Raw genomic sequence first — 27,172 nt, 5'->3', positions numbered from 1 at the left:
TTAAGAAATTGCATCAAAAGGAAACACAGTTTTCTCATCTTACTACAAAATGCTTCCCACTATTTGGGCTGTCTGCAGGTAAACAACACAGCTTGCTTTATGCATCCCCAGACGACTCACACTGCATTTACATCAGCTGCATCCTCTCCTCTTCCTGCCAGTTAAAAAAATATATATATTTTTAAATCTATAGACTGACAGATCCTTCTGCAAATTTAAGCTATGAGGATAAAGAACATCATGTTTTCCACAAAAGTAATCCTCTGATGATCTCAAGGCACAGATGTTTTTAAAATGTATCTAATTCCATAGGCATTGCATTACCTTTAATAAGCCTTCAGGACGAGGCACAGCTTGCAGAATCAACCACATAACTACAGTTCTAACTTTAGCTCTCCTCTATTCAGCATGATGGGTAATTACCCGGTCAAACGTTCTTCTACTGTTTTGAAGGAATTAAGTGATTTCTATATTAGCGATAATCCCAAAATAAATGCATTAAACAAATGCATTTATTATGTTGCTTAAACAGTAGTGGCCTCAAATTCATGTCATTTCAAAGGGGCCTTGGAGACCATCCTTTGCCAGACTCCACCCACTTTTTCAACATCAGTTACACGCCGGTATGACAGGCTCCTATTAAAAATACTTCCTCAACAACTCAAGACTTTCTGGAAAAGTACAGAATTGGCAGAATTCATTCATAAGTGCTCTGAATGACAATAAACCTTCAGGACCTACTAGAAGCCTTCCCCTTTTAGCCTGGGGAAAAGAACAGTTTACAAAGTCATCGTGGTGGCACAGGATCAGTAGTTTCCTTCTATTTCTAGGTTTAAAAGAAAAAAGCCATTTGAGGTTAAAAGTGAATACAAAGGAAACAGTAATGAAATGGGAACAGAGGACTGAAGGGACAAGAGACAGTCAACTGCCTGGAAGGGTTTGGGTGAAAGGAACGAGCTGAGCTTCCTTCCAGGAACAAGGAAGAAAACATTTGAATCAACTGACCAACAAACCATGATGAGCATTATTCAGGTATTCCAAATGAATTCAGAACTAGGACTCCAGAACTATTAATGAAGTGTACTCCAAAAAGCAGAACATCCTTTAATTAAAAAAGGACGCGTATGAAGAGAAAGCAATCGAGCCCAATGTTTAGGAATATCATCAAAAATATTCAACGTTTACTAAAGGGTGGTAAGAGTGTGTGCACTTCTTAGCCACAAGCCATTTACTTACATGGTCGGAGCTAATCCATACTTCATCTTTTTTTCTTTTTCTTCTCAGCCCGTGTGATTTTTCAGCTGTGATTTTACTCTTAATCACATCCATCACCAAAACAGAAAAACCTCAACTCCGCATGACACCCAGTCACTTGCACTGCGCGAGGCTGAGACTACACCAGCCAAGGATAACGCAGCCCATTGAATTATTCAAGCAGTTGTTCGCACTCAATTAGATTTTCATGAAAGGTTAAGCAACAGACTGATTCACTGAAACCTCTTCATGTTTATGGAACGTAGCTGACACAATACAAAGAGGTATTTAAAATTCATTCTTTTGAATGACTAAGCTGATACAGAATAATAACTTATCTATTCACGAGAATAAAAAAAAAAAGAGGAAGTATTTTAAGCTTCAAATTAAGGAGAGCAATAAAATATCTGTGCCCCAAATATTTCCCTTGTCAAGTAAAATCTGCTTGCAGAATAGAACGTCAATTCACCACTGTTAACGGGTAACTGGAGAAAAATACCAAATGCACATATAAATGTATATGAAGAGGTACTGTTTTCTTTACGTGCCAAAAGTAAACTTATTTAATGCAGAATTTTAATGGAAACAGGCCACACAAAGATGCTATTCTAGCTCAAGAGAGGCTGTGCCTCCTTTCTACTGCACATTTCCCCAACTATTTATTATCATTGTGGGGCTACAAGCAGCAATGAAGAGAAGTGTTGTTTTTAACTAGCCTTCCTTTACAGAATACTAATTCCAGAACAATTTCTGTCTCTAAGTGTCATGGAAGCTCTATAATGAAACGCTCCATAACTGTAAAACAGAAAATATTTACAAATATTATCAAGCATTTTTCTCCTGCCAGGAAAAGAAAGAGCATTGTACTTTAAAACCAAGAATTAAACCAGGGAACGTAATAAGTTTAGAGACTTTAATCTCTTTGTTCTAAGGAACATGAAGTCTAGGCAATAGAGAGAGGAACTTAAATGTAGAAAGAGCTTAGAAAAGTCCTGAAATCAAAGCAGACAATGCAAAGGAACAAGATCTGAATGTATACTCAGATGAGTACAACTTGTAGAGGAAAACACACGCTACACACCTTTTTCAGAACCTCTCCTTTTCAGCGGACTAAGATTTTCTAGCGTGTATTTTACCACTAACCCTTCCCGCTTATTACAGAGAAATGTAAATCAAGTGTGTAAGACAGGAGTGCATCTATTTAAAGCAAAAGGAGTTAGAAGGAAAGTGACTTTACAAATGCAAGCTTGCACCACCAATCTTGATCCCAACATTAAAACTGCTGACATTGGACGTATTGGGTGGGTTAGTCTCCTCTCCATGAAGAGTCTCATTTCAGCAGGACTCCAGCAGGCTGGAGGCAGAACCCAGGAAGCTGTGAAGAGACTTCGACCCCAATCTCACACTTACTCTGACATTTTGCATTCCTTCCAGAGTTATGATGAAAGAAAACTCAAAGCCTGAGTGATCTTATCAGCTGCTCTGTGTCATGGAGTCTTTCCTCTACGCATCTCCCAGGAGAAAACTGTCCTCGACAGCAAATCTATACCACTACCATGTGATGTACTTTAAGAGATTTTTCAGTTAGGTCTCATATGCGATCTTCACATCAGAAAATCAGCTTAAACCTGAATAAAGAATAAAACCTCATAGGTGTCTATGATTTCCAAGAATTGGTGTGGAACATGTGCCTATTTGAGTTTAGAAGTACCACGCTTACTGCCCCAAGCACCGTTTTATACAGTCAGTAAGAGGAAAAAAAACGTTCAGGACCAACCTTGTGTGCTGAGATAGGAAACACGGGGTAAAACCTGAGCTTGGCCACGCAGGCACGGGGAGGGAGGGAGGAGGAAAAAAAAAATAGATAAAAGCTGCTGTGCAACTCAGCTACATAATTAAACTAAACCCTGAACATGGTGAAAAACTCTGTATTAAGAACAAGATTCTGATCACCATGTGCACACTCCAGCACAATAAGAGGTGAATAATTCATAATCATTTTTGAAGGGAAAGTATGCATCAGTCAACCTGGGGGAAACACGGGGGATTTCACTGGTATGATTTTTCTTTAGGGACAGTGACAAAGTGCCGCTCACCAGCAGGAAACTGAAGCACTGAACTGTGTTCCATGTGCCATAAATCAACACTGCAGCCTACAGGATGTCTCTCTGGTACCAACATACCATCAATTTTTCAATAACCTCCTTAAATAATGGAATATGTGAACGGCGACAACAGTAATGAAAAATGAAATGTTTTGCACGCCAAAGACTCTAGAATAACACGGTTAATATGTTACTTCTACAGTTAAAGAAGGTGTGTTTTTTTTTCTAAATACATAAAATCTTTTTCCAAAACGTAACAACTTGTTTTACCGCAGAACAATTTGGAGGCTTTGAGCTCCGTCACAGCTGTTTCTAACCAACCTGGTTCAAAACAGTTTTGTTTCCTGCGGTTTTAAAATTAAGCAAGACAACAGCTTTCCGTGTTACAAGAAGTGCTTGTACATCCACCCTAGGCTATCACTACACTTCCCAATGAAAAAACGATCCCTCACGCATAGAATACACTCCAGGAAAATCTGTACGTAAAGGAACTGTTTAGAGCCTGGTTCTGAATCAAATAGAAAACATGAACTGCTCATTAATGAGGTCAGCATCTTGTATCGCTGTTCTCTTCTTCAGCAGCCCCAAACCATGCTCAGTCAGCCCTGACCTCTTTTCCCCAGCCCGTGGAGGAGGAAGGGGTGAGTGTGGCTCGGCAGCACAGCAGCAGCGAGGCGCGGGGCCACAGGGGAGAACCGACCCGAAAAAAAAGTTTGGTCATTCTTCCCTCATTAGACAGCAAATCACGGCATGCAAAAGGACTTGGACAATTTCTCAGCAACAGCCATGCAATTCATTCTCAGCTCTGAATTGGTGATTATGGGAAGAAAATTAAGGAACAGTTTTAAGCAGGGAACCACATCAGCTTTGATTCTTAGAGACATCTGAAACCTCTCCTTTGGGAGAGGACCGTGTTCTGACAGATCTGCGCCATCCCAGATCTAAGTCAAAGCATGAAGCAAATGTTAAAACACGAAGATGGAGAGTGATAGAACTTTCTGCGGTCATGGCAACAAAGAATTACTTTCAGAAGTTATGCAATGACTTTAACAAAAGAAAATTTTAAAGAAATGTACCGCAGTTAACTAAGTATATAACATTTCAATAACAAACAAGAGATAAGATGGGGCTCCTTAGGTAGAAGAGCAGAGGTTTCTCACAAACTTTCTTCCCCAGCTGGCAACTATGATTTTCTAAGACACGATTTCATAAGCAACTCTGCAGGTTGCAATGGTTTAGAATAACATTAATGGCAACATATCCTGTGCAAGGTGCACCCTCTTAAAAATCATGATTTTGATGTACATTGTTCCTCCTTATTAATAACTACTTCTTTCCATCCCGTTTTCTCTTCCCTTCATTTAAAGTTCTCAAGGAAAAAACAATCCTGTGTAACTGTTATTTAGTATTTGATTCTATCATTCACAAATTGGGTGCAGTCACTCCTTGAGTGCATAAAATCATTTCCAATGTAATTTCTACTTAACGGGTAGGAAAAATACTTGTTAATTACAACACAAATGTGAGCATGTGTTAACTAGATACAACAGTTCAGCTTGCAGCATTTGGACAAGTCAGAGCTCAAAAGTGAGAAACAGTAATAGATTTTTAGTTGATTTTCCTGATGCTGTATGCTCAGGGTATTTAAACTAACAGTGCAATAAAATATTAAACTGCACTGCTCTCAGGGTGTGAAATTCACAAGGAAAGCACTCATCTACCAGTAGAGCATATAATTTTTTTATGCATTATCCCCAATAATCTGCCGCAGACTGTCGCTGCAGATTCTATTCTCTATCAGATGCAATCAGAAAGTGTATCTGCTCTATGTAAAAAGCAAGTGCCAGAGGGCACTTCATCATGCCAAGTCTCTTGCAATACTGATTTCCATGACCCAGAAGGTACCTCCCAAGCTCGTATTCTTATTCTGCCTACACGTATTTCATATTTATTGCAGCACTACTATGGGGAGAAAATACTACAGAAATGCTCAATGAAGAACAACCGAGGGCATCTCATCCCCACTTCTCACAGAAAGCAGCAGTCATTTGGAAGCTTCGTAACCAAAAATGGCTCCTGTTGCTATTTTCCAAGAGGATTACGTGAGAACTTTGTTAGCCAGTTCCTTTTCCCTGCTCCCTATGCAAAATTATTTGGCTTATAGATTGAAAATGCTATGAAGTTTCAGACTCGGAACATAACGAGGCACTCATATTCTGGAAAGCATGAGGAAATTGGGAGAGGAGACCCATTCATTCTACAGCTCAAACTTCATTGCTCCTTTAAACTAATCCTTCCCGTAAGTGGATTTCCACAGACTGAAGTCAGAACACCTCATTTCTTTCATGTCACTTCACCCAAATTCCCACTTACCCAGAACATCCACCTGAGTAACTCTCCACTTAATCCAGAGCGAAGACAGTCTGAGATCACAGCGCTACAGCTTCTAGCAATAACTTTATTACAGACCATACTTCATAAAACCTTCACAACTTCCAAACGAGTATCTTTACAGGTACTCATATTAAGGTCAACCATTGAAAAAGGCATTTTCAAAAAAGCACAGGACCATTGTTCCATCTCTGAGGCTTAGCTCTAGCCATAAAAGGGGTAACCACGCTCACATCCATGAGTACACTACATGATCTCTTCCCTTGAGCCATCTCTGACACTTATCTGGCCTCTTGATGAGTCAGCTCAGTTCACAAGGCCAGATGAAAACTAACCAGAAAAGAGGAAAAACAATAAAAAGAAATTAAGAAGAAATCCCTTTCCATTGTTCTAGAGCAGCAGGAAAACAATCACAAGGAGGAAGAAGGTCCTTGGTCAGCAGCAAGCTGTTGGATCATCTCACGCTTGGATTATTCCTAATTCCCCAGAAATCAGGAAAATTACTGCCATAACAACAGCAAATATAGGATCTGACCATACTATTTTAAAAAAGAAATCTTTTGCAGCTATTCAACTTGTCAGCTATCAGCCTGAAAGCTACAAAATTATCTTTGACACACACCTTTTCTTAGCCTGCTTTGTAAGTACTGCAAGTGGCTGGTCAAAAGCCACCAGTAACCAAGCAATGGATTAAAAAATTCAAAAAGTTAAAAAAAAATTCTAAGTGAAAACACTGTAATAAATCTTTATAATAAAACAAGCATCAGCTTTGAAAGTCTAGGAGTTATTTTACAGCACTTCAATTATTCATTTTGAGTGTAATTCAGCACGACTCTGGTTTTCTTATTCTAGGGCAATATTTCTGCCGTAGCCTCCCAGATTATATAAGAAATGATCGTGCCGAGGTGTGATCCACCAGCTCCATCCCCACTTTTAGTTTGGCAAAGCAATGTGACTGAACAGATGACATGAAAGAGGGAGGCCTGCACCAGAACTTGAGGGCAAAGATTATATACCTGTTTACAGAAGAATCCTTACCCTAATTCTTTTTGTATAAACTTCAGTATTCCTTCTGCTATAGCTCTTGCCTGTTTGAGGCAATGCCACCGCAGCAGTCTCCAATGAAGAGTTCTGGGATGCAGTGGCTGAACTCTTTCCTCACACACAGTGCCTTTCGCATACCTCTGTGCTCGAGTCAATGCGATAAACTGAAACTGTAGACTTCAGAAATTGCATTAAGATTTAAGGAGCCATAGTAGCTCTCAGAAGACACCTCAGATAACGCACACCAAGGCTGAAAATTGGCCTTTTGGATGAATGTAAGGGCTCCGATATCCAGACAGTTTATATTACACACATTTAAAGTTTTAAATGATGAAAAAATGGAGAATAAAAATGAAAGAAAAGATATTGTATATGATTAATGGGAGCAACAAAAACCATAAAACATGAGGAAGCTGAGATAAAGATCAGAAAGAAAACTACTAATACAGAGTGAGAGTAAAAAGCAATGAAAAAAGCAGTGGTCAACAAGAAAAGAAAATTCCAACTACGTTTATTAGGTACAAATGTTGAAATGCATTGTTTAAGTCATTAACACACAGCTTTTTTAGACCACTTATTTTCCCAGAGTTATGCCCCATCACATGGAAACCAGTCTACTAAGATTTTCATCAGAGGAAGGCAACAGACACAGCTTTAGAATCTGGCAGTAAGCCTTTCTTCTCAAATTAAACCCACACCAAAAGGGTCACTTCGGTGTCACCAGACCGACCTCAGCAGTCTGCACTCCCTGAAACAAACCTTAGTGACTTCCAGGGGCACTGCACAGAGCCACTGCAGCCAGGATGGGGGCACAGAGCACTTCTCACTTGTTAATTACTCTTCCACCATTTTACTCTACTTCAGTTGTTAGGTACCTGCGCAAAATTTGAGTCAGCGAGGATGACAGGCTCCTATTCCCTAAAGCATTTTCTTGTTTTTAGGGTTTGCTACATACTGTAATAGCCCCATCACAGCTGTTTGGCTCAAACAAATAAGGCTTCTGAAGTAAAAGAATGCCTTTCCCCTGAGAGTAGCAAGCAAATGCTTAGGAGAAAGTGAGTATCATTATTAATTTACAATTATTTCATAACTTATCTCTGATACGCCAGCCTGCTTAAAGCCTCTTTTCTTTTCAACCCAATGAATGTGACGCTGGATATTAGCTATGGTTATGGCATCTAAAACTATAGACACACTGAAATCAGGCAGCTTGGACAAGATAATCTCCAGAGGTCCCTTCCAACACCTACAATCCAGTGATTCTGTAAAACATCGTTTCACACATCATTTCAAAGCTGTAGCACTCTGAATTACGTTTTATAATGTTAAAACAATGCAGAAAGCTGACGTCGGTGCAATTTGGAAGTACGTATTTGTGCCATAAAACATGCTGGGTACAAACGGATTCCCACTTCCTGCAAATATTTACACACAGGAGCACACCTCTTCCTCAGAGCACTCCTACCAACAAGGACATCAAGGAGAACGTTACTCCTGATAAGAGTATTTGTCCCTGCAAACTATACCTAAATGCAGCCTTAAGTACACCCAACAGAAAAAAGGTAAGCAACCTTAAGGAACCCACTCGGTGGCATTAGGTAATTCCTCTGCCATCAGTGCAGCCACACCACAGGGCACCACCTGGGTGCAGATCACCATTTTCCTCTTCAATTTCAAATTCACCTCTTCACTGCACAAACCTAATGGTCTCCAATTTTTCCTCCACACGCACGCTGCAAGCAAAAAGACATTGTGGAATGTTTATCTCTTATCTGGACATTGTCATTTTACTGTCTCAAACTTCTTAAAACAAGCTTTTCGCTGGGGAGGAAATCAGTCAGCATCAGACCTAGTGGGGAAACCCTGCACTTGCTCAATGTCTGTGGCTCTTACACAGTTCCAGATGTTCAGAACATTAATAATGCACTAACTCAAAACCTCTTTTTGAAACTTTAGAACGTGCAAATTGCATTAAAACCTCTTTGCCCTCATTAATGGTATTGTTACAATCCCAGTACTCTGGAAAATGTTTTTTGGCATTTGTTTAACTTTGCGATATTGCCATTTACTCATTTTAACAGCCACTGCTCAAATCTTAATGCTTTTAATAGGCCTGGCCAAACAGACTACCACCTTTCGTAAATGTATTGAAGTAATTTATTAAATAAATAGAAGTTGTCAGAAAGCAGCATTTCTTCTTATTGATGATAGCAAAAAGGGGTTTCATATAATTTGTTTACAAAACTGTATTTCAGGGAAGTTTTAGAAATGAACATATTCTGTTCTTTTTTCAGTGTCAGGTCCTATTCATTTTCTGCTGCTGCGACAAAAACTTCTTAGAAAAATTTTTCTTCTACCAACCTCAAACAAATCTCAGTAAAGAAAAAAAACCAACAAAAAAAGACAGGTCTTGAACTAAGAAGAGACAGAGATCAGAATTAACACTGAAACTGTATCCCTCCTTCAGCCTGTCACATATGGGGGTGGCACATTTACGTCCAGGCCAGGAGACAGAATATCCCAGGATTTGGGCTCATATCCAACGCAGACACACTGCTGTGCAACGGCAGGAAAGTGCAATAGTCAGAGGTTAAACCAAGGTCCAAAGCAACTGCCTAGACTGAATCTGAAGAGTCTGTTGAAAACAGCCCAAGTTGGACCAATTGCTGCGCTCTGCACTGCTCAGGGAGTTAAGCGATGTTGTTGGGGTGTGCTTACCTAAAGTCATGGGACACTGCCAAGAACAGTACATCAAAAGAATGGGAAACAACACTTGTCTGTAACAGCACCACAACTTTGGCTGATACCTTAAATGGGAAAAGAGTCCAAGTGACAAACAGAGATGTTTCGCTTCAAACGGATGAGCTGGCTGTCCTTACTGAAGGCAGGGTGACCAGTCAAGGCACTCAAGAAAAAGGGATGGGACGGATAGAACTTCCATCAGGATGGATCTAGAAGCCCTTAAAATTATCAGGATCCATGGAAACTCCAAAATGAATTTCAGCATTTATTTTTGCCAGTGAAAAAGTGACTTTCATAGTTTAAACCTCATTAAGGCTGGAATTCTTTCACGTAGCAGCATAGCTGCAAACCCCAATTCACTGCCACCTGCATTTTAAAACACACAGCAATGCAAATGGCACAAGAAAAATCTGCATTACAGACATTTGGATATAAATACTTCATAGGTAGTACAGCAAGTCATCTTCAAACTGTAGATTTAGGCCATTCAGCCACTTCTCAGAGGTTCAGAAAAGACAGAATGAAGTAGTTAACATTTCTGTATTCTTAGGCTTGTACTTCTGGAATTCTCCTCATTTTCCCAGCTATTCCCTCTACAAATCTATTTGAGGCAGCATAACACGAAATACACAGCAACACTACACAGCTATCAATTAAAACTGGTATTTAACTTGAAAAGTTAAAGTTTTGTAAAGGAAAGGAGATACAAAAGAAATATGATTAATCTGAATCAATGGTGGACACTACTTCTTAAAGGTGCAGAGAAAAAGTAGCAAAATAATCCTTGATTCTCAAAGATCTTAAGAACCAAGTCATCCAAAGCCTTCTGATCAACTACTTAAAAAAATTTACTTCTAAGCTACGAGTCAATAATTAGCAGATTCAAATTAACAAACATCTTAAAAAAAAACAGCAGAAAAAAAACCATTAACATTATTGTTCAGAGCTTATTTTGTAAAAGAGCTACTAAAGAAAGGTCAGTTAATTCATCATGATGGATTATCACTAAAATTTATAAGCATTAGCATTTTTCTCCTCGCTGTATACCTTGACTTTGATATGACACATATTGAATGAATCATCTAAGATGCAGGCACCAGGCAAGATATATCTTAATGCAGACAGGTCGGCGACATGAACCTTAATGGTCCTTATCTTAATCTTGTTTAAAAGCATCTTAGATTTCTGAGTAATCTTTTCACCTCCTGATATTCTCTTTTATAGAGTGTTTTTCCTGGAGTTGCTACTGATTTTCACATAAATGCATTTTTGTTGCAAGGTATCAACAGTTTGTTTTTTAGTAGCCCTAAAAAGTATCTTGGATTGCAATTAAATTAAGTTTATATTAAAAAGAAAAAGTCAACATGCTGGAACTTTGATAATTACCAAAAAAATAATGTTACTGGAGACTACTCTGTATATTAAATATGGCATCACAGCTCTTTATAACAGAAAACTATGAAGTGTGGATATATCTGATGCAGTGTTTTCTGCTTGTGCATACATCTTTCTCCACTGTATTGCTGATCTCAGATATTTGCTGTACATATACAGTCTGTACATTTATTTATATATATCTGTATATCTGCTTAATTAAGGTAAAGGCAAGCTTCTCTACTACTGTTTTTTGGAGTATTTGACTTAAATCCTAGCTCCTATAGCACCATACTCTGGTAACGTTTCTCATGCTCTATGAGAAGCATCTCCTTCTCTCTTCTCACGATTAGGTTAAAGTCGTGACATTCAGAAATGTATTTGCCTTCCATTTATTTGCACACAGAAACTTTCTAGTACCTTGGCATCTGTACTTTCTGAGTAGGACTTCTTTATTAAGCACTTCAGAAGTCTGAAACAAATCACTACATTTCTGCTCAAGTTTCACAGGCTCTGACGTGAATACATGGGTCATCACTTTCACCTGGAATTGGTGCATTACCTCTTAAACATTTACAATGCCACCTGAAATTCCAGGCAAAATACAGAGAAATCAACTTTACTTATAAATAGCCCCTTAGCTTCCAGAGTGGGAAGAAGATTAAATGGTTTGAATTGTTCTACTTTTGCCAAAACTTTATTTCTAATGTTGAATAATGACATTGTCCTGTCTGAGAGGACAAGCAGTGAGACAGCACCGCTCGTCTCCTGGTTCTATGCTCCCAACACCATTCATCATGACACGCTGTGCCACACAGACTGGCTGCTCTCCTGCTTGCTGTGGGTAGTGGTACACCTCCATTCCTTCTGCTCCCAGTGATTAAGGCCAGAAAGCATAAAGGTACCATTCTCACAACAGAAAAGGAAATATACTCATATTTTATTAAAATGTAAGATGCAATTTCGGCCTCTTTTTTTTTTTCCCCCTTTTAAATAAAAGGGAGCAGAAACTGAAATTCTGAAAATTGTCTGATATCTCCAAAAATTGCCTTAATTCATAACTATTAGTGAGGTACGTGACCAGGTATATTAATCCCATCCCAAGAGGCTTGAACAATCTCTTGAAAAGGTGCAATCTCCCCCATGAAAATCTCTGATAAGCGGTTTTGAAATGCAAATGTGCAGGTAAACCATATTCTGTATGACGATGAAAGAAAAATATCTTCTTTTCCCCCGTACTAATATACTTACGCTTACATTATTCTGTATTTTCAACAAATTAATCTCTTAGATTTAAAGGCAACCCAATCCAGAATAAAAGAAGGAGTGGAATGAAAAAGGGCATCCATAGAAAAATATTGGCAATGTGATTTTAAAATATCATCCTTCAATTGTCTGCAATTTATATTTATCAATACTTTCGCTGGGTTCATGGAAGTATTCCCACAAAGCAAAAACACTCAACGTGTTTAGCTGGGTGACCTTTAGCGAAGCATAAGGGCAGCGAGAGGGGGAAGGGTACCAGGGCTGTCCAGCAATCTCTTTCCTTCTTTACTAAATGTCATTACAAAGTCTCTCCGTACCTTCAATTCAGATTACTGTTCTCATAAAAACTTCCTAAAGCATTTGCCAGGTCTGGATGCAACAAGATCGACTATCACATACTGATTAACACGTAACGCTAATTACAACAGCGATGACAGTGAAAACTGAAATATGCCCCCAAATTCCTTAATAAAACAAATTGAATGCAAAATTTGTTCCCAGATCGTTGCCTTTGCGTATAAGCACAGAGTTTTGTGAGGTAAATTAAAGAAATGTATGGCCAGCAATCTGCTTTTTTCACTGACTGTACATTACCTGGTCTGATGTGGTCACCTAATGGTGACAGCCAGTAACTGCACTGATGACTGGAATCCTTTAAAGACACTCAGAAAGAAAGAAGAAAAACCCTTGCTTTGCTAACCCTCGCTGGTTTTATCATTTGTCATTCAGTTCAATGATCAAACTAACATGAAAGCTTTAAAAAAAAAAAACGGACAAGTCTTATTTCATTTAAAAAATATTCTCTTGTATGGAACACTGGAGATGAGCAAAATGGTCTGAAACCTTTATTTTTCCATTGGACTGGGGTTTTTTTGTTCGTTTAGTAGGGGCTTTCATGGTTTTATTTTGGTTGGTTATGGAGTTTGGGTTTTTGTTTGTTTAAACATTGCTAAGATTTTTTAGAATTCAAAACAAAAACAAGTCAAGCTCTTGCAAATATTACATGAAATATGTAAGCAAGAATGGGCAAGAATAACAGATTTACATTGCAGGTTTATACTCCTGCTCCCTAGAGCTGACCATCAATAACAATAAGAACTAATGGAGAAGAATGCAGAACTTCCGTGAGGTACAAATTAACCATAATTAGATATCTGTTGTTAGTGACATTTGATATCACGTAGTCTGAAATTGAGAAATTTGATTCCTTTCAGCTGATGCCAGCGAGCAATTCCCACCAGACTCGGGGAAAAATACAGCACAATCCTCAGTGCAAACAAGAAACAAGGAAAGCAATGAACTGGATGAACACGGCATTCAGACAGCATACAAAGAATATGCAGAGTTGTTCTTTTTACTTCATAGTTTTGAAGCATTCAGGGAATAATTTAAGGCAAAAAATAGTACTCCTTTCATAATTACTGAGATACAGACATTGTTGAAAACAAATACGAGCCTGCTTTTTCACAAAAACAAATGGGCATACCAGCCAATATGAGACCGAAGAAGTTACAATAAGATAATTATGTTATTGCAGTATACTTATTCTATATGCATTCACATGTTAATGTTTAAACAAAAAAAAATCACAGCACATTTTTTCAAGTACAGCGGGTGCTTTTTGAAGGACAAATACGAAGAAAGATTTCTTTACCTTGTAGGATGGCAAAAAACACAAAATTCCTTGGCCAAGTGTTCGACACACTGAAAGCAGGAGTGCTCCCACCTCATCCTGGAACTCAAAGGTCTCCGTATGCTGGAACGTGGCACACAGCTTCCGACCATTCGGGCCTGCTCCAATGGTGCCAACCCAAACCTTGTGCATTTCACATTTAAAAAGTTAATACTAAAGTAAGCGACACAAAACGTGCTAAGTTACATTATGCTAAACATTGAAACTTTAAAGACAAAGAAAACTATTGAGATATCTCTCTAAGCAAATGAGTCCAGGCACTTAAAACTTCTGAAGAGCGCAATAACTGAGATGAAACTGAATTATCAAATAGCATGGCATTAAGTTTTCAAATGGAGGAGGTGGGTTTGAAAATTTACTTTACAATTGCATAATTCCAAGTGCCAGCCTGGTCTGCACATTTTTTTTCATACTCACAGAATGCATCTGTCAGCATTTTTATTTGCAAGCTACTTTCATTTCACAATGGAGAGCATTGTACCTCAAAGGAGCGAACAGCTCTGCAGGAGTTTACCTGTGAGTTCCGGATAACATGATTTGCCTCCAGCTGAATAGAAAACTTCACGCCAAGTTCGGAAGAAAATGAATCCATTGGAGAGAGCGTACCAGACGTCAGAACAATCGTTCTGACATCATTTAAGTCTGAAAAAGCCTAAGTCAGAGAGAGAAATGAAGCAATTCAGAAAACAGATGCAATCACCTACGCGGATTTGCCATCATTCAAAATTAGTTCCTTCACACCCAGCTTACCACAGCAGGATTCAAGCACCAGAAATTAAGCACGTGGACTACAGTTTTATGTCGCAAGTTCCTTTTACGTTTGGTCTTTGTAAAGAAAGCTGTTGGATCTGAAACATCAGGTTGGCTTTCATTTGTCCAAGTGTAAGTTTGTTGCAAAGCAACTCTGTAATCATCTGCAAACCTATGAAGAGGCACAGAAAAATTGAAGTTACAATTAAGCAAACTGTAAGCATTATGCTCATAAAAAGCAAAGACTCTATGTTGCTATAATGCCTTTACAATTTAAGCATAAAAAATAATTTTGTATGTTGTATTATCTGAAAATAGAAAAGCTGTGGATTGTGCAGGGTGTAAAGCCTTCACTAGAAGAAGGTAACTCTCTAAGAGATGTAAAATTTCAGTGGTTGACAGTTTCCCTTTTGGACAAATAATGAAGCTTCACAGTAATTAATATTTGAAAAAAATAAGGTTTAAATCAGAAAGCATTAGTAACTGCTGGAATTAGTAGACAGAAGTCAAATAATAAGCGCTACGTAGAAAAACAAAATCCATGCACATTTAACATGGCAACGCATCAAGAAAATTCACCTCTAACCTTCAAATAAATTTCTTCAACATCCGAATTCATTCCCGAGTGAAAACAACATGATTTGGTAGTATTTAAATTAGTTCTCAGTAAATTCTTGCCACGTAAGTAAATTTCCCAAAGCTTTTTGAAACGTTAGTTTTTCCTCAGAGTGCAGACACTATAACAAAAGCGTTGCACAAATGAAACGGGCAGTTTGGCAACGCAGCTGAATTGAACACCACCACCCAGCTCAGGCTACGTATTTACACTGACCTGCTGTTATCTTTAAAAAGACACACAAGAACCATGAATAACCCTTTCAGCACAATCTGAGTGGCAGAGCTCACGATAGGTATCTCGACAAGTTCCTCTTTACCAAGCATTGATATTTTTTCTTCTTTTTCCAAGGCAGCAGAAAGGTGTTTCTACGAGAGGCAAACAAATGCCACATTAACATTCTGATTTATCTTCTCAAAAGCAAAGTTAATACAGATACAAGACGAGCAGCACACTGCTTTAAAAGTTCACCTACGACACCTATAAAGTCTGACTGAAGATAGAATGGGAAAGGAAAACTAACAGAGCTTTTAACGTATTTGGCTTACACAAAAAGGAGGGATAGGGTTGAAAATACTTTAAGTACATTTCAACAGTCAATAAAGAATGCAGACGGGTAGAACAGACAAAGCTATCAGTGACTAGCTGGCACAATTTAAGATAATTGTACATGATCAATTTTAACCTTTAAAACATGGATTTTTTCTGTAAATTGCAGTAGCTCAAATGGATTACTCCTGGTTTTCGTCACGTGTAATTTTTAGACAGCTTTTCAAAATTGTAATAAAGTAACAGATGTGTCAACATTTAGCTTGCAGGTATTTTAAGATGTTTAACAACTCTGGTACTCATTTATATAGCTTACAACATTACCTGTAAAATGGGAAAACTAGTACTGGTTATTCCCATCTCGTGCAAATGGTTGAGCATTTCTTTTCCACTCCAAACCTTACAGGAGGTTTCATACCCTGTTTCTACCAGCTGATTAGAGCTTTCCCGTAGCCAGCTAGAAAAGAAAGAAACCAGAACCAATTTTAGCACAAACTTAGAAATACATTCCAAATACCAAACAAAATGAACCTCAAATTGCACCACTCTTCTGTGGTGACTGTGATCAACACTTGACCACATCTTCCTTATGCCAGCTGTTCTCCCTTGAAATGAGCTGCTCTTGATGCAGCTCACTGACATGAGAGGAAAACTTGTCCCTATGCATTCGTATTTTATTGTTATGTATTATCTTTACAATAAGGAAGAGAGATTAAAATATAATCTGTTCTTACGATACAAGATGCCAGGCTCATTTAAGAAAGATTTCTGCCGTACTTTTAAAGCCACTCATTACTCTAACTCATACAAGTTGGTTTGTCATCCTCTCAATTACAAACCTCCCTAAAAGAAATAAATCTTGAGGCAAAAAATGACTCTTTTTAGTATCTATACACTGTGAGGGAGGGCAGGACAATACAGATATTTGTAACTCTGCTACAACTTGAAAATTAAGCAGAATCATAACCATACTGACAGTGCAATACTTGATAGGACTTGCTAAAACCAGGACCTAAAAGTGCACATCATCTCATTTGTGGCAGAGCTAAGGTTCCCACTACCTAAATATGCCTTTCATCATCTCTGCAGTACTACAAGGCTCTCCCCCTCTGTCTAGAAAAGCAGGCAGGCTCCTTCTTTCTCAGGAAATGCCGAAGCTGTCTGTCTCATCAACCAGCAGGAGGCATCAGAAAGACAGCTGTCATTTCTACAACAGTTCAAAATATGGATCTGTAAAATCAGTTAATCATTATCAAATAAAGCAACAAGGCTTAGTAACTGTTTCAGTTCCAGATTTCCTGCCCTGTCACTGCAAATCATCTGCTCAACAGAACAATTAAAAAACTTTCCCTCTTGCCTGATTACAAGCAAAAGCAACAAAAAACCCCCCCAAAATCTCCATAAATTCTACCAAGACAATCACTTCTTTGGCCATAATTTCCTTTATCTTGTTAACAAATAATGATCACTAGCACAGGCAGAAGTTTACCAGTGTACTACTCAGCCCCAGTTCCTCAAATGTAACATCAAAAAGATCTGGAACTAAAATTAAGAAGAGCCCAGCATGACAGAAACAAATAAATGGATAAAACATTTCAGGAAACGTAAAACTTCTGTTTCCCTGTTCTAAACCTTAAACACCATCACATACTTTCAAAATGGTTACACTATAAATGCAAACACTAACATTTTCCAAATCTAATACAAAAAACATCACAAAAAAGGGCAAATTCTGGAAAAAAACTCATCCCATTAAACCTAACAGTAAAGCATTTACTTGAAATACCTGTCCATCTATTTAAAATAAGTATTTATATTTAGAGAAAAGCTGTAAGCGTAAATAAAATCAGCTCCATTCTCAGATGTCTATGGTATTGAAGTGGAAACAGCAGATGCTATATATTTAGGAAAAGATGCAGCATGTGTTACAGACTGCCTTCAGTTCAAGCATGTTTACCCCTTCCCTTCCTACCAGAAAATCCTATTGCTGACATAGAAGAACCAAGTGAACAACTGATTTGTCCCCCACTGATCAACCAGTTTCTCCTTTAAAATCTGCATCTCATCAGCAGAGCTTGCTAGTATACCTCCATTGCTGTATCTTCAAATTCCTCAGAAAGGTTGTTTTAGCACCTCAGAGGCACTAAGCCCATTGCTTAAGTGCTGTCTGGAATGAGGGCCCAGGACCTTTCCAAGTGAAATAAGATTTTTCTAATTACCCATGCATTTGGCAAAGCCACATCACTTTATGGAACAGCACATTACCAATTACTGGCCATTTACACCCAATCCTCTGCTTTCCAACCACTTTTCGTATTGTTGGCAGTTGCCAAGGCAATCAACCTTGGTTTTTCTGATAAGGTTAAAAGGCTTGGGGCAAACAAATCTCCAGCCACGCTATTCCCGTCTTGTACTAAAATATAACATTTGAAATATCTAAAGTAGGAGAATTAGCTTCTGCAGAAGAGAAAACCAGAAGTCATTTCTTTGACACGAACATTAACTCTCAGGACAGAGCACAGGAAAATGATGAACTACTTGCTGCAGCGTGCTGCACGATGCATTCCACCAGCCGCTAACGCAACGAAGCAATGATTTGGCATGAACTGCATCAGAGTTCAGTTAACTTCAAGGCCACATGGTTCAACTTTCTCACGTTCCCACTCCACACAAAACATAACCTCGTGCCCTCTTGTTTTCTTCCCTTCTTCCCAAGCTTCTGCCCCTAGTTTACTGGTTTCTATTCCACTTCCTCTCAAGATTTTCAGCTTCTGTTGAGGTCCCCTCTTCCAATCCTCTCTCCATGCTTTCTGGGTTTTCCATGCTTTTTTGCTCTTACTACCTTTCCCTTTACGTGAACAAGGACAAAAACAAAGCAGAGGAGAGGAGAACACTTTCAACTTTTTCAGCTTCTTTCTGCCTTACTTATCTATTCTAGCTCCCAAAACCACACTCTCAGTCACTCGCATTTCTCTGGTCACTGAACTTCGTGACACTTGTGTTCCAACAAGGCAGGTGCTAAGAGATTCAGCACATCCTTGGTTTCAATTGCAGTAGAAAAGCAAATCATTAAAATCATATTCTGCTGACAAAACGTAGGGAGAAAGAATGATCAGTAACAGTGCACGGACAACTTGTGCCTGAGAACAATGAGAAAAAAGGACAGGGTGTGCTTGTGCAAAGACTCTGCTGACTGAATCCTCTAAAGACCTAGCGAGTCTCTACTGGAAATTTGTAGGTACTGCAGGTTTCCGGACCTCTAACACTCCACTGAAGTTCGAGCCAAGTTTTGCATGGAAAACAAAGGGCACGACTGATGAATTCACTTTCAAATATGAAGAATCTGTACGAAATCACGACAGGACTGAGATTCCTACTAAAGGAGGTTATGAACATTTTAAGAATAGACAAAAGGAGCCTAAATGTTATTTTCTAAATACTAATTGACACAGAGCAATTATTAAGAACTGTCTTACTTTGTCAAAGAGTAGCATACAGCCCGTAGCTGCTCGTGATCCTTCTGCCTGATGTTGTTATTGACCATGAAATCTAGCTCTTCTCGAGCAGCATTCAGCTGACTTTCTGTAACACTGTAGCTCACCGCCTCCCGAGCGCTGTCCTCAATATTATGGGCTTCATCTAAAATGACTACTTGGCCTTTCAGGTTAATTTCCATCTGCAAAATAAAATGATTATCTAGTATAACAGAGTAAAATGCAATAATGAGAAAAAGCAACTAACAGGATTGTGCTCAAAAACGCTCTCCATGAGCCCCAAAGCTTTGAGGTTGATTAAAAAAGAAAACTGACTGATCAGCTAAGCTATAGGAACAGAGGAAATATTACTTGGAATATAGAAGCGTCCACTAGGAAAGACGGAAACAAAAGAAGAGAAAAAAATTATTTAACCCAGGAGTTATGTGTAGTTATAGAAGTTATTTGTAGGAGTTGTTTGCTGTATCCAAATACTATTTGGATTTCAGGTTGATCGTGACCACTGAACATTACAGTTCTGTTTTTTTAACTTCACTTATGGCAATGTCTCTCTTACAAACATACTTACACTCTCTCGTATCTGTGGGTCTAGGAGATAATTATAAGGACAAAATACAATATCTGCTCCCACCATGAGTTCTCTGGCTGCAAAGTATGGACAGGCACGAAGCTTCTTTCCCAGGCTCACAAGATCCTCAATGTCCCAAGCCTGGTATGTGTTATGTGCAGAATGCAGAGCATAGTGTTCACTGAGTTTATGAACACCATGATAGTAAAGACAGGACTTGCCCTAAAAGCAAATGAGCACAGAATGTTAGAGGTTACAAAAAATAATGAAAAACAAGTAAGCTTAAAAACCTCAAAGTCGTTACATACATTTGACTTTATTTCCTGAAAACATTTCTAACAACTCTTTATATTTTTTTTATGATGGGCAGTAACTGAAAGCACATCTTGAAGAGATTAATGCGGCCGGATCTCTGGTTAATTCAATAAACAAAGGGTTCTTCGCATTTATGTGTGCGACACAAGAAATTAAATGCTTACACAAATAAAGATAGCTATTTTATTCCACACTTTGTAGACAACATTATCAAAGTCTATACATACAGGCCACAAAAACACAGCACGGAGGCACCAGTCTTGAATGCGTAACTTCATAATTTAAAGGGAAATATTTTCAACTGGATTATTGAAATTATAACAAAGCTCACCGATGCGATGAGCAATGAAGATTATTTCTGGTGTACGTTTTTCAACTAAAACGTAATTTAATCTTAGTTACCAGTAGCATTTAGCCAACATAGCAGAAAGAAATGAAAAAAAACTTAACTACCTTTCACTTTAATGCATTTATAGTCATATGCTCAAAATTACTCACATGTTTCCCTTCCAGTAGTTCTACACACAGTTCATTCCTGTTACTACTACTACTGGACACCACAGGATGAATACAGGTATAATCCCGGCTAGAGAGAATTGTCATAGGGACACCAGAATACGCTGTTCTCTTCAGCTCTCTGGTAATCTGGGATATTTGTTTGTGTGTTCGTGTTCCAAAAAATATTTTGGGAATGAATGATTGATCTCCATTTGCTTTCTTCTTTGCGTTACCAGCTTCTTTACGAGTTTCTTTTCCAGAAGAGCAGGAACACTCCGTGCAAGGGCTGAAAAGCTGTAACCCAAACAAAAAAAAAAGCTTAGCAAAATCCCAATGCAAGATGAACGAGCCAAATCTTTTTATGGTCTATTTAGAAAATGCCCTCTGGGATAGTTCAAGATATCCCGTTAAATCATCACACTGGCCTATCAACATTAAGAAATGTTAAAGAACACACATCACATCCTCTCACGCCTGAAAATTTTAGCATACTTTCTGCTGTCACCGTATACAACTTTATCAGAACCCAATCACAGAGAAAACTCCTACTCCCGTAGAGTATGTACACAAGTAATACACATGAACAATGTAAAGGAACTTCTGGCATTTAAACTTGGGAGGATACTAGTGTTACAAAGAAAGAAGCAGTCAGCACTTTAAAGGAAGAATACACTGGGACTTGACACTTCAATTGAAATACTGAGAGCACTTTTCCTTAAAGCATTCAAAAGGAATCTAGACACTTTAATGAAATCTGCAGGAAAAAAAAAAATCAGACTACCTCATACAGGCTCAATTAGGAACAAATGTGATGTGCTACTGTGTGAAAGGGATTCCAGTAACAATGAAAAAAGACAAAATAGGGAATAATTCTAAGCAGAGCCTGTAAAATATTTGTTAAGTGTTTTTTTTCTTCTTGAGAAGCACCATCTTTTTAATGTCCATCATAATACAAGATACTGGAACAACTGTCCCCAAACTGTAATAATTAGCACAAAAAGAAGTGTGGAAAACAAGTAACTCCTGAGTAACGGGATCTACGTACATCTCCCATAAAAACAATGAATGCTTCTAGTGTACAAGGATTTGTATTTGGTTTTCAGCTTGATAGTGCAAGTACCAACACGTAGCTGCCGGCTCCAATACTCCTCCCTCCCTTTTTAATTGTAATCAGTAAGATTATCCATTATAAACAAATGCTAGTCATGCCATGTGTTACACCACAACTGCGGATCAAGCTGTCTTTTAGCCTCTGCTCCGAGGCAAAGCAAGTTCACGTTACCCTCAGCCCCACTCAGCCTTGTCCACCATTAAATATTACAATACATGATAGGATGCATGTAAATGTAACCCTTCTGGGGCTGTCACTCACTGGGATAAAAGGTTCACTGATGTGCCAAATAAACAGGCCCTCAAAGCAGATACAGTTACACCCATGCTGGAATTGTTACATTCCCCTCTCAGGTTGCCAGTAACAGCAGATTTCATTACCCTGTGCTGCCACATTAAATAGCCAGTTCCAAATATCCTGCCTTCGATATTGAATAATTACTTATTCACCGCAAGGATAAAAAGAAGAGTTATGAATGGGGCTCTTGTCAACAGCGAGGCAGGAAGCAGCTGACATGTGGTGTAAGTTACATACGTGGCAATGCTCAACTCTGTTTGTACTCACACAGAGAATGGCAAATTGCACCTTGATATTTCTATTTTGCTCTTTGAAACAGCGAACAGCACATTAAGATGCTGACAATTAATGCATCAGAAGCAGTTTCCCTGCTCTGCAGGGTCTCCGTGAATGCGTTTGGCTTTTCAAGTCACGTCAAGTTGATTTGCAGGATTCAAAGATGACACAGTTATCACTAATACTTGGTGCCAATGCTAAGCTCCGCATTTGGCTTGTGAAATAAAAGTAGTAGAAGAACATTATGACCAACCAAGCAGCCATTTTGAAACAGCTGTTCTATCCACGGGAAAATGCAGCTCAGGTATATATAGAAATATATGAACGCCCAAAGAGAAACCTCTCCTGTGAAGGGTTCTGAAACACAAATGTATTTCTCCTCACGGGATGACTTGTAGGGGTGTTTAGTGCAAAGTGTTACAAATTAGTGTTTCACAGGCAGCCTTAAAAGTTTTTCTTAAAAGGCCTGGAATTGATACACCACCAGTTTCAAGAGCCGCTATTCCAGTTTCAGAATGTCTCAGTGATATATTTTTAAACCTTTTTCGAAGCAGAAGGTGAAAGTCAGAAACTCGGACTGATTTTTACAGTAATCCTCAAAGGTGTAACACTGCCCACAGCAGTCACAGCATTTCTGAAAGCCACAGATGCCATTAGCCCCAGATAGAAAAACAAAAGAAGCCATATTTGTAGAAGGTCCATTATAATTACAAGAGACCTCAATAAAATGGTGAATGCATACTTTAAATGTTTAGTTCTTCATGTTATTTGCACTGCTACACTTTAATTCTTTGTTATCCTTTGGAAAGTAGTTGGCTGCCTTTAAATGTTATTAAAAGCAAACTATTTCAATTCTATATTTCTATAAAATTATTTGCTCTCAGTAACAGACAGCAAAACTTAATGCTATTACTCCAGAAAAAGAAAGGGAACACTTTCCAGCCAAACGAAGAGACAATGCTGCTACAGAAGTTCCCAGAGTAGCACTGCCTCGAAGCACAAACCTTTGGAGGTGTACCACAGAGACACTGGGCACACTATGCCAAAACTAGAAAATGCTTCTGTTTGTTCATGAAAGAATCTATAGATGTGGGGGTATATAAATAATTAAGAAAGTAGAAAACTATTTCACCCTGGCCACCGGCTTCAGAACTAAACCCATCTCCAGCTGTTTGAATCCGGGATAGACTTTTAGAGAGAGGAAAATCATAAACCCTTCTGCAGTGCTTCATCAGTAACATCCACTGACAGATGTTAGAGATCAGATACGGGCTATACGGACCTGGGGCAATGCAGCTTGTTTTCCCTTCTGTCAGCAGGCAGATAAAGCTGCCTATCGCATCCATATTTATACGGCAAAAATGTAGAAGTCAGATTAATAAAAGAATAATCAAGTCCACCGACCTGTCCTATGTGTAAAAAGGAGCTAAACAAACACCGAGGCTGTGATCTGTGAAACACGACGAGATAAGAGGAGTTCTTCCTATCTGCATCTACATTTCCCAGTTACAAAGCCACCTAGATGATAAAACAGCGAATACTGCTTGTGTGAAATATCACACAAGCACAATCTAGTAAGATATCAGCAGCGACATTACAGAGCTTTTCAACTCCTCCTTTATGGGCCTCGGAAAGCACAGCACCCTGCGGCTGCTGCAGCCCCTTGATTAAGGCACACAAAGCAGCTGTTTATCCTCCACAGTAACCAGCAGGTGAACCCGGTTCAATATTTATCACAGGCTTTCACAGATCACTGCTAACCAAGCAAACGTTTTAATTAAGCTGGAACTTGCTTCAAAGAGCTCATTCAAAACGTCAATCAGCAGGTAAAGGATCAGATACGGTGTCAGGTGAGAGCGTGTAACACAAATCCACAACTTTCTTCATCCCATCGTGGTAAATTAGCCTATTCTGGAGTCCAGACCCTGATTGTAACAGGCTGCCAGTCTCCTGGAATGTGTAACAGAAGTCACTCAAACTCCATTGTGAAGGTTGTAAGCAATATGTTCGACTGCAATAGGCTAGCACATTAAGACAGATTCTTTTCACAGTTGTTTCTTGATACCCCAAGTGTTTGTTACACTACTCTCCATTTACTGTTTACTTTTTTTTTTTTTAAAACCAAGTAAAAATGGAGATTCCTTAACCCAGCTGCCCCAGTTTCTCAGACCATATGCCTTCACAGAAGAAATAAAGAGAGCAGAGTAAGGCTATGATTTCTCAGCTGAAGCTCCTATAGGACTTCCCCTCTCAGCCGGGCACACAGCAGCAGGCACCTGGCTGCAGGTCCTGCAGGTGTGCAGCATCCCACCCTGCCTCTGCTCGGCTATGAAACAGAAACCTGACGAGGAGACAAGGAGCTACTTTTGCCAAGCTCCTTTGCCATTTAGCAAGTACTAGGCAACAGTGTTCAACCAATGTGCGTGCTTAGACAGCATTCACAGGAATGACTTGCATAAAAACAAGGGACTTCACCATACGTTTCCAGCTATGTAAGGAAAGCATTTTTACACCCAGCAGCCCACTGACAGCCTGCATGTTTTAAACCTAGAGAAACGTTTAGATGTGGTACTAAGGGAAATGGTTCAGTGGGGAAATGTCAGTGTAGGTGGATGGTTGGGCTGGACCATCTCGGAGGTCTTTCCCAACCTTGGTGATTCCATGGTTTAGCAGCAGGACGACTAATGATAAGAAAGGCCTCACTTTCTGCAAGCTTTCCTTGGTGTCAGACAAGTTCTCAGTCTGCTGAAGTAGAAGTTCAACACAGGGAAAATAACATCTCATCCTTTCCTTCTTAGAAATAAACTTTAAATAAAAAGAATTTAACACTTCTTAAATTTCCTTTTAAGAACAAAAAGAAATCAACAGTGATTTCTTATTGGGTAATATCTTCCTTTGTACCCAAGTGGTGAGCAGTGTATTGTTTAAACTGAGCAGGACTGTATTGTCAATCTGCAAAGCCAGACCCACAGGCAGCACATTGTAACACACTGCCATACCACTACAAAAAATGACATTTTCCTAAAAATAATAAAACACTGATTCACAGTTTGATTTTCTTAGACGAGATCAACTAACACTATTAAGCTTTCAGTTTTCTTCACTACATAAAATTTCTAGAACTTGTAGAAAAAAAAGAAGTTTTGCACTGAAGTATCCAAAGCAAATCTGACAATCAAATACGAAAAGCCTTTTTATTTGAAAATCAACAGCACACTCTGCTGGCCTTTGCATTTCCAAGTGCCAACTGAAGTTCAGGGGCACAAAGCATTTCATATCCTACTCAAAAATCGATGGAGCTTTCTGGAACCCATGAAGATCACTTCCTATCAAATGACCTAGAGAACAGCTCCACTTTTGGCAGGATAAGACTCAGCTCTCACTCCCTCAAAGTGATACTAAAGCTTTTGGCTGCTTTTGTGTTTACAAAAGCAGAGTCTGCTGGAAAGCAGCTCTCTAAGTGAATACAAACAGCAGTTAAAAGAAAGGCTACTTTGAGCTATTACTACGTTACTTACGGTTCGGGCAGAAGTAGTAGCGTTTTTCACACTTTTTTCAGAGTGAACAATCAGTTCCCCATTTTTTCTCTGATTATAAACTTCTAAAGCATCAACCAGCTGCACTTGTTTTGAAAAGCAATGACGTTTTCTAACCTGTTTGGGTGAAAAAAAAAAGGACTGTGATGAAATCTATTACAGAAACACTGCACTCCACGTTGTAGGCCAGTGATAACTACATTTGCAAGGACATGGTACACAGTTCTAACACTGTATTATTGGTATTTTTAATATATATTTGCAAGAGCACTCAACTCTAAAACCTCATACTTCTTCCACTTCTTATTGAGTACCAACTAATGATAAAGATACTTTGAGGATATTGTGTGTTTAAATATGCAAGAAATCACTTAGGACATGGTATCCTTCAAAACTTAATGCAACAACAGGCTCCTTTGTCACAACAAGCATGAACGAAATCTGTCCACCTAAATCACGGCCTTGCCAAGGATTCACCATGCCTTTCTCTGAAATGTTGACTGGTGTTTGACAGCTGTTTTTGAGAGCTGCACCTGGATAACCTTACTGCCAATGAGCTCTGCTCACCTGCTGCTCTGTTTCTAAAGGACGAATCCTTTTCCTGTCTACTTGAAAATCATCACTCTCGTTTCCGCATACAGATGCCCTTTTTTTGGCAGACAATTTTGAAGCTAGGGTGCTGTTCTCCTTGCATTCTGTAAAAATAACAAGGAAATAATTAAAAAATAACATCCACTACTAGAAATGCATTAAGCAAGGACAATATTTTAAATATACAAATCATTACAAACATGGTTAAGACATGACATAGGGGCATTTCTACACAACCATGTCCATGCAGGGCAGAATCACATAGTACCCTGCTATTACGATGGTAAAAAAAGTCCCTGACTCGAAAGCATCAACGGCAATGCTTTTTAGTGCTAGAACAGGTTTTTATCTTCTCCTCTTCAAAATTACCTGCGTCTGTTTGTTCGTTTCCAGTTTTTACAGAACCTCCTGGTTCACAATTATTAGAAGAACACGTAGCACCACGACTCGCTCCTGCGGCCGCCTCGCTGCTCTCAGGTCGGGAATGACACACACAGCGACACGGTGGCGGGGCTGCTGCCTCCCTGTCCTCCTTTTCACATGATGATTTCAGCAGTGATTTCTCTAAGGAAGATAAAGGACACGGCCGTTTGTCTTCAAGAAAACCTATTCAGGCTGGCAGACAAGACCTAGACTTTCATAATAGTTAAGATGAAAGGCTTCCTGTAGGTATGAGTTATAAAACTCGCATCTCTCTACATG

The 27,172-nt window shown here is 38.9% G+C and overlaps 1 protein-coding gene across 4 annotated transcripts in view; it reads right to left on the bottom strand.

Annotated features, from left to right (window-relative positions):
• BRIP1 (BRCA1 interacting protein C-terminal helicase 1) overlaps positions 1-27,172 on the bottom strand; it is a 107,795-nt gene that overhangs the window by 77,947 nt on the left and 2,676 nt on the right. For all 4 annotated transcript variants that reach the window (XM_021416116.1, XM_021416119.1, XM_021416117.1 and 1 more), the window contains exons 4-14: positions 26,840-27,034; positions 26,447-26,574; positions 25,862-25,996; positions 20,660-20,953; positions 19,847-20,068; positions 19,261-19,460; positions 16,109-16,241; positions 15,452-15,603; positions 14,620-14,791; positions 14,384-14,521; positions 13,831-13,992 (exon numbers count right to left, since the gene is read on the bottom strand). In XM_021416116.1, coding sequence (XP_021271791.1) covers positions 13,831-13,992; positions 14,384-14,521; positions 14,620-14,791; positions 15,452-15,603; positions 16,109-16,241; positions 19,261-19,460; positions 19,847-20,068; positions 20,660-20,953; positions 25,862-25,996; positions 26,447-26,574; positions 26,840-27,034 — 1,931 coding nt within the window. The remainder of the gene's footprint in view (positions 1-13,830; positions 13,993-14,383; positions 14,522-14,619; positions 14,792-15,451; positions 15,604-16,108; positions 16,242-19,260; positions 19,461-19,846; positions 20,069-20,659; positions 20,954-25,861; positions 25,997-26,446; positions 26,575-26,839; positions 27,035-27,172) is intronic.

Source organism: Numida meleagris, chromosome 18 (assembly GCF_002078875.1).
Source record: "Numida meleagris isolate 19003 breed g44 Domestic line chromosome 18, NumMel1.0, whole genome shotgun sequence".
Taxonomy (NCBI): domain Eukaryota; kingdom Metazoa; phylum Chordata; class Aves; order Galliformes; family Numididae; genus Numida; species Numida meleagris.
Note: the sequence above shows the minus strand (reverse complement) of the source record. Positions and strands in the feature narration are given on the sequence as shown.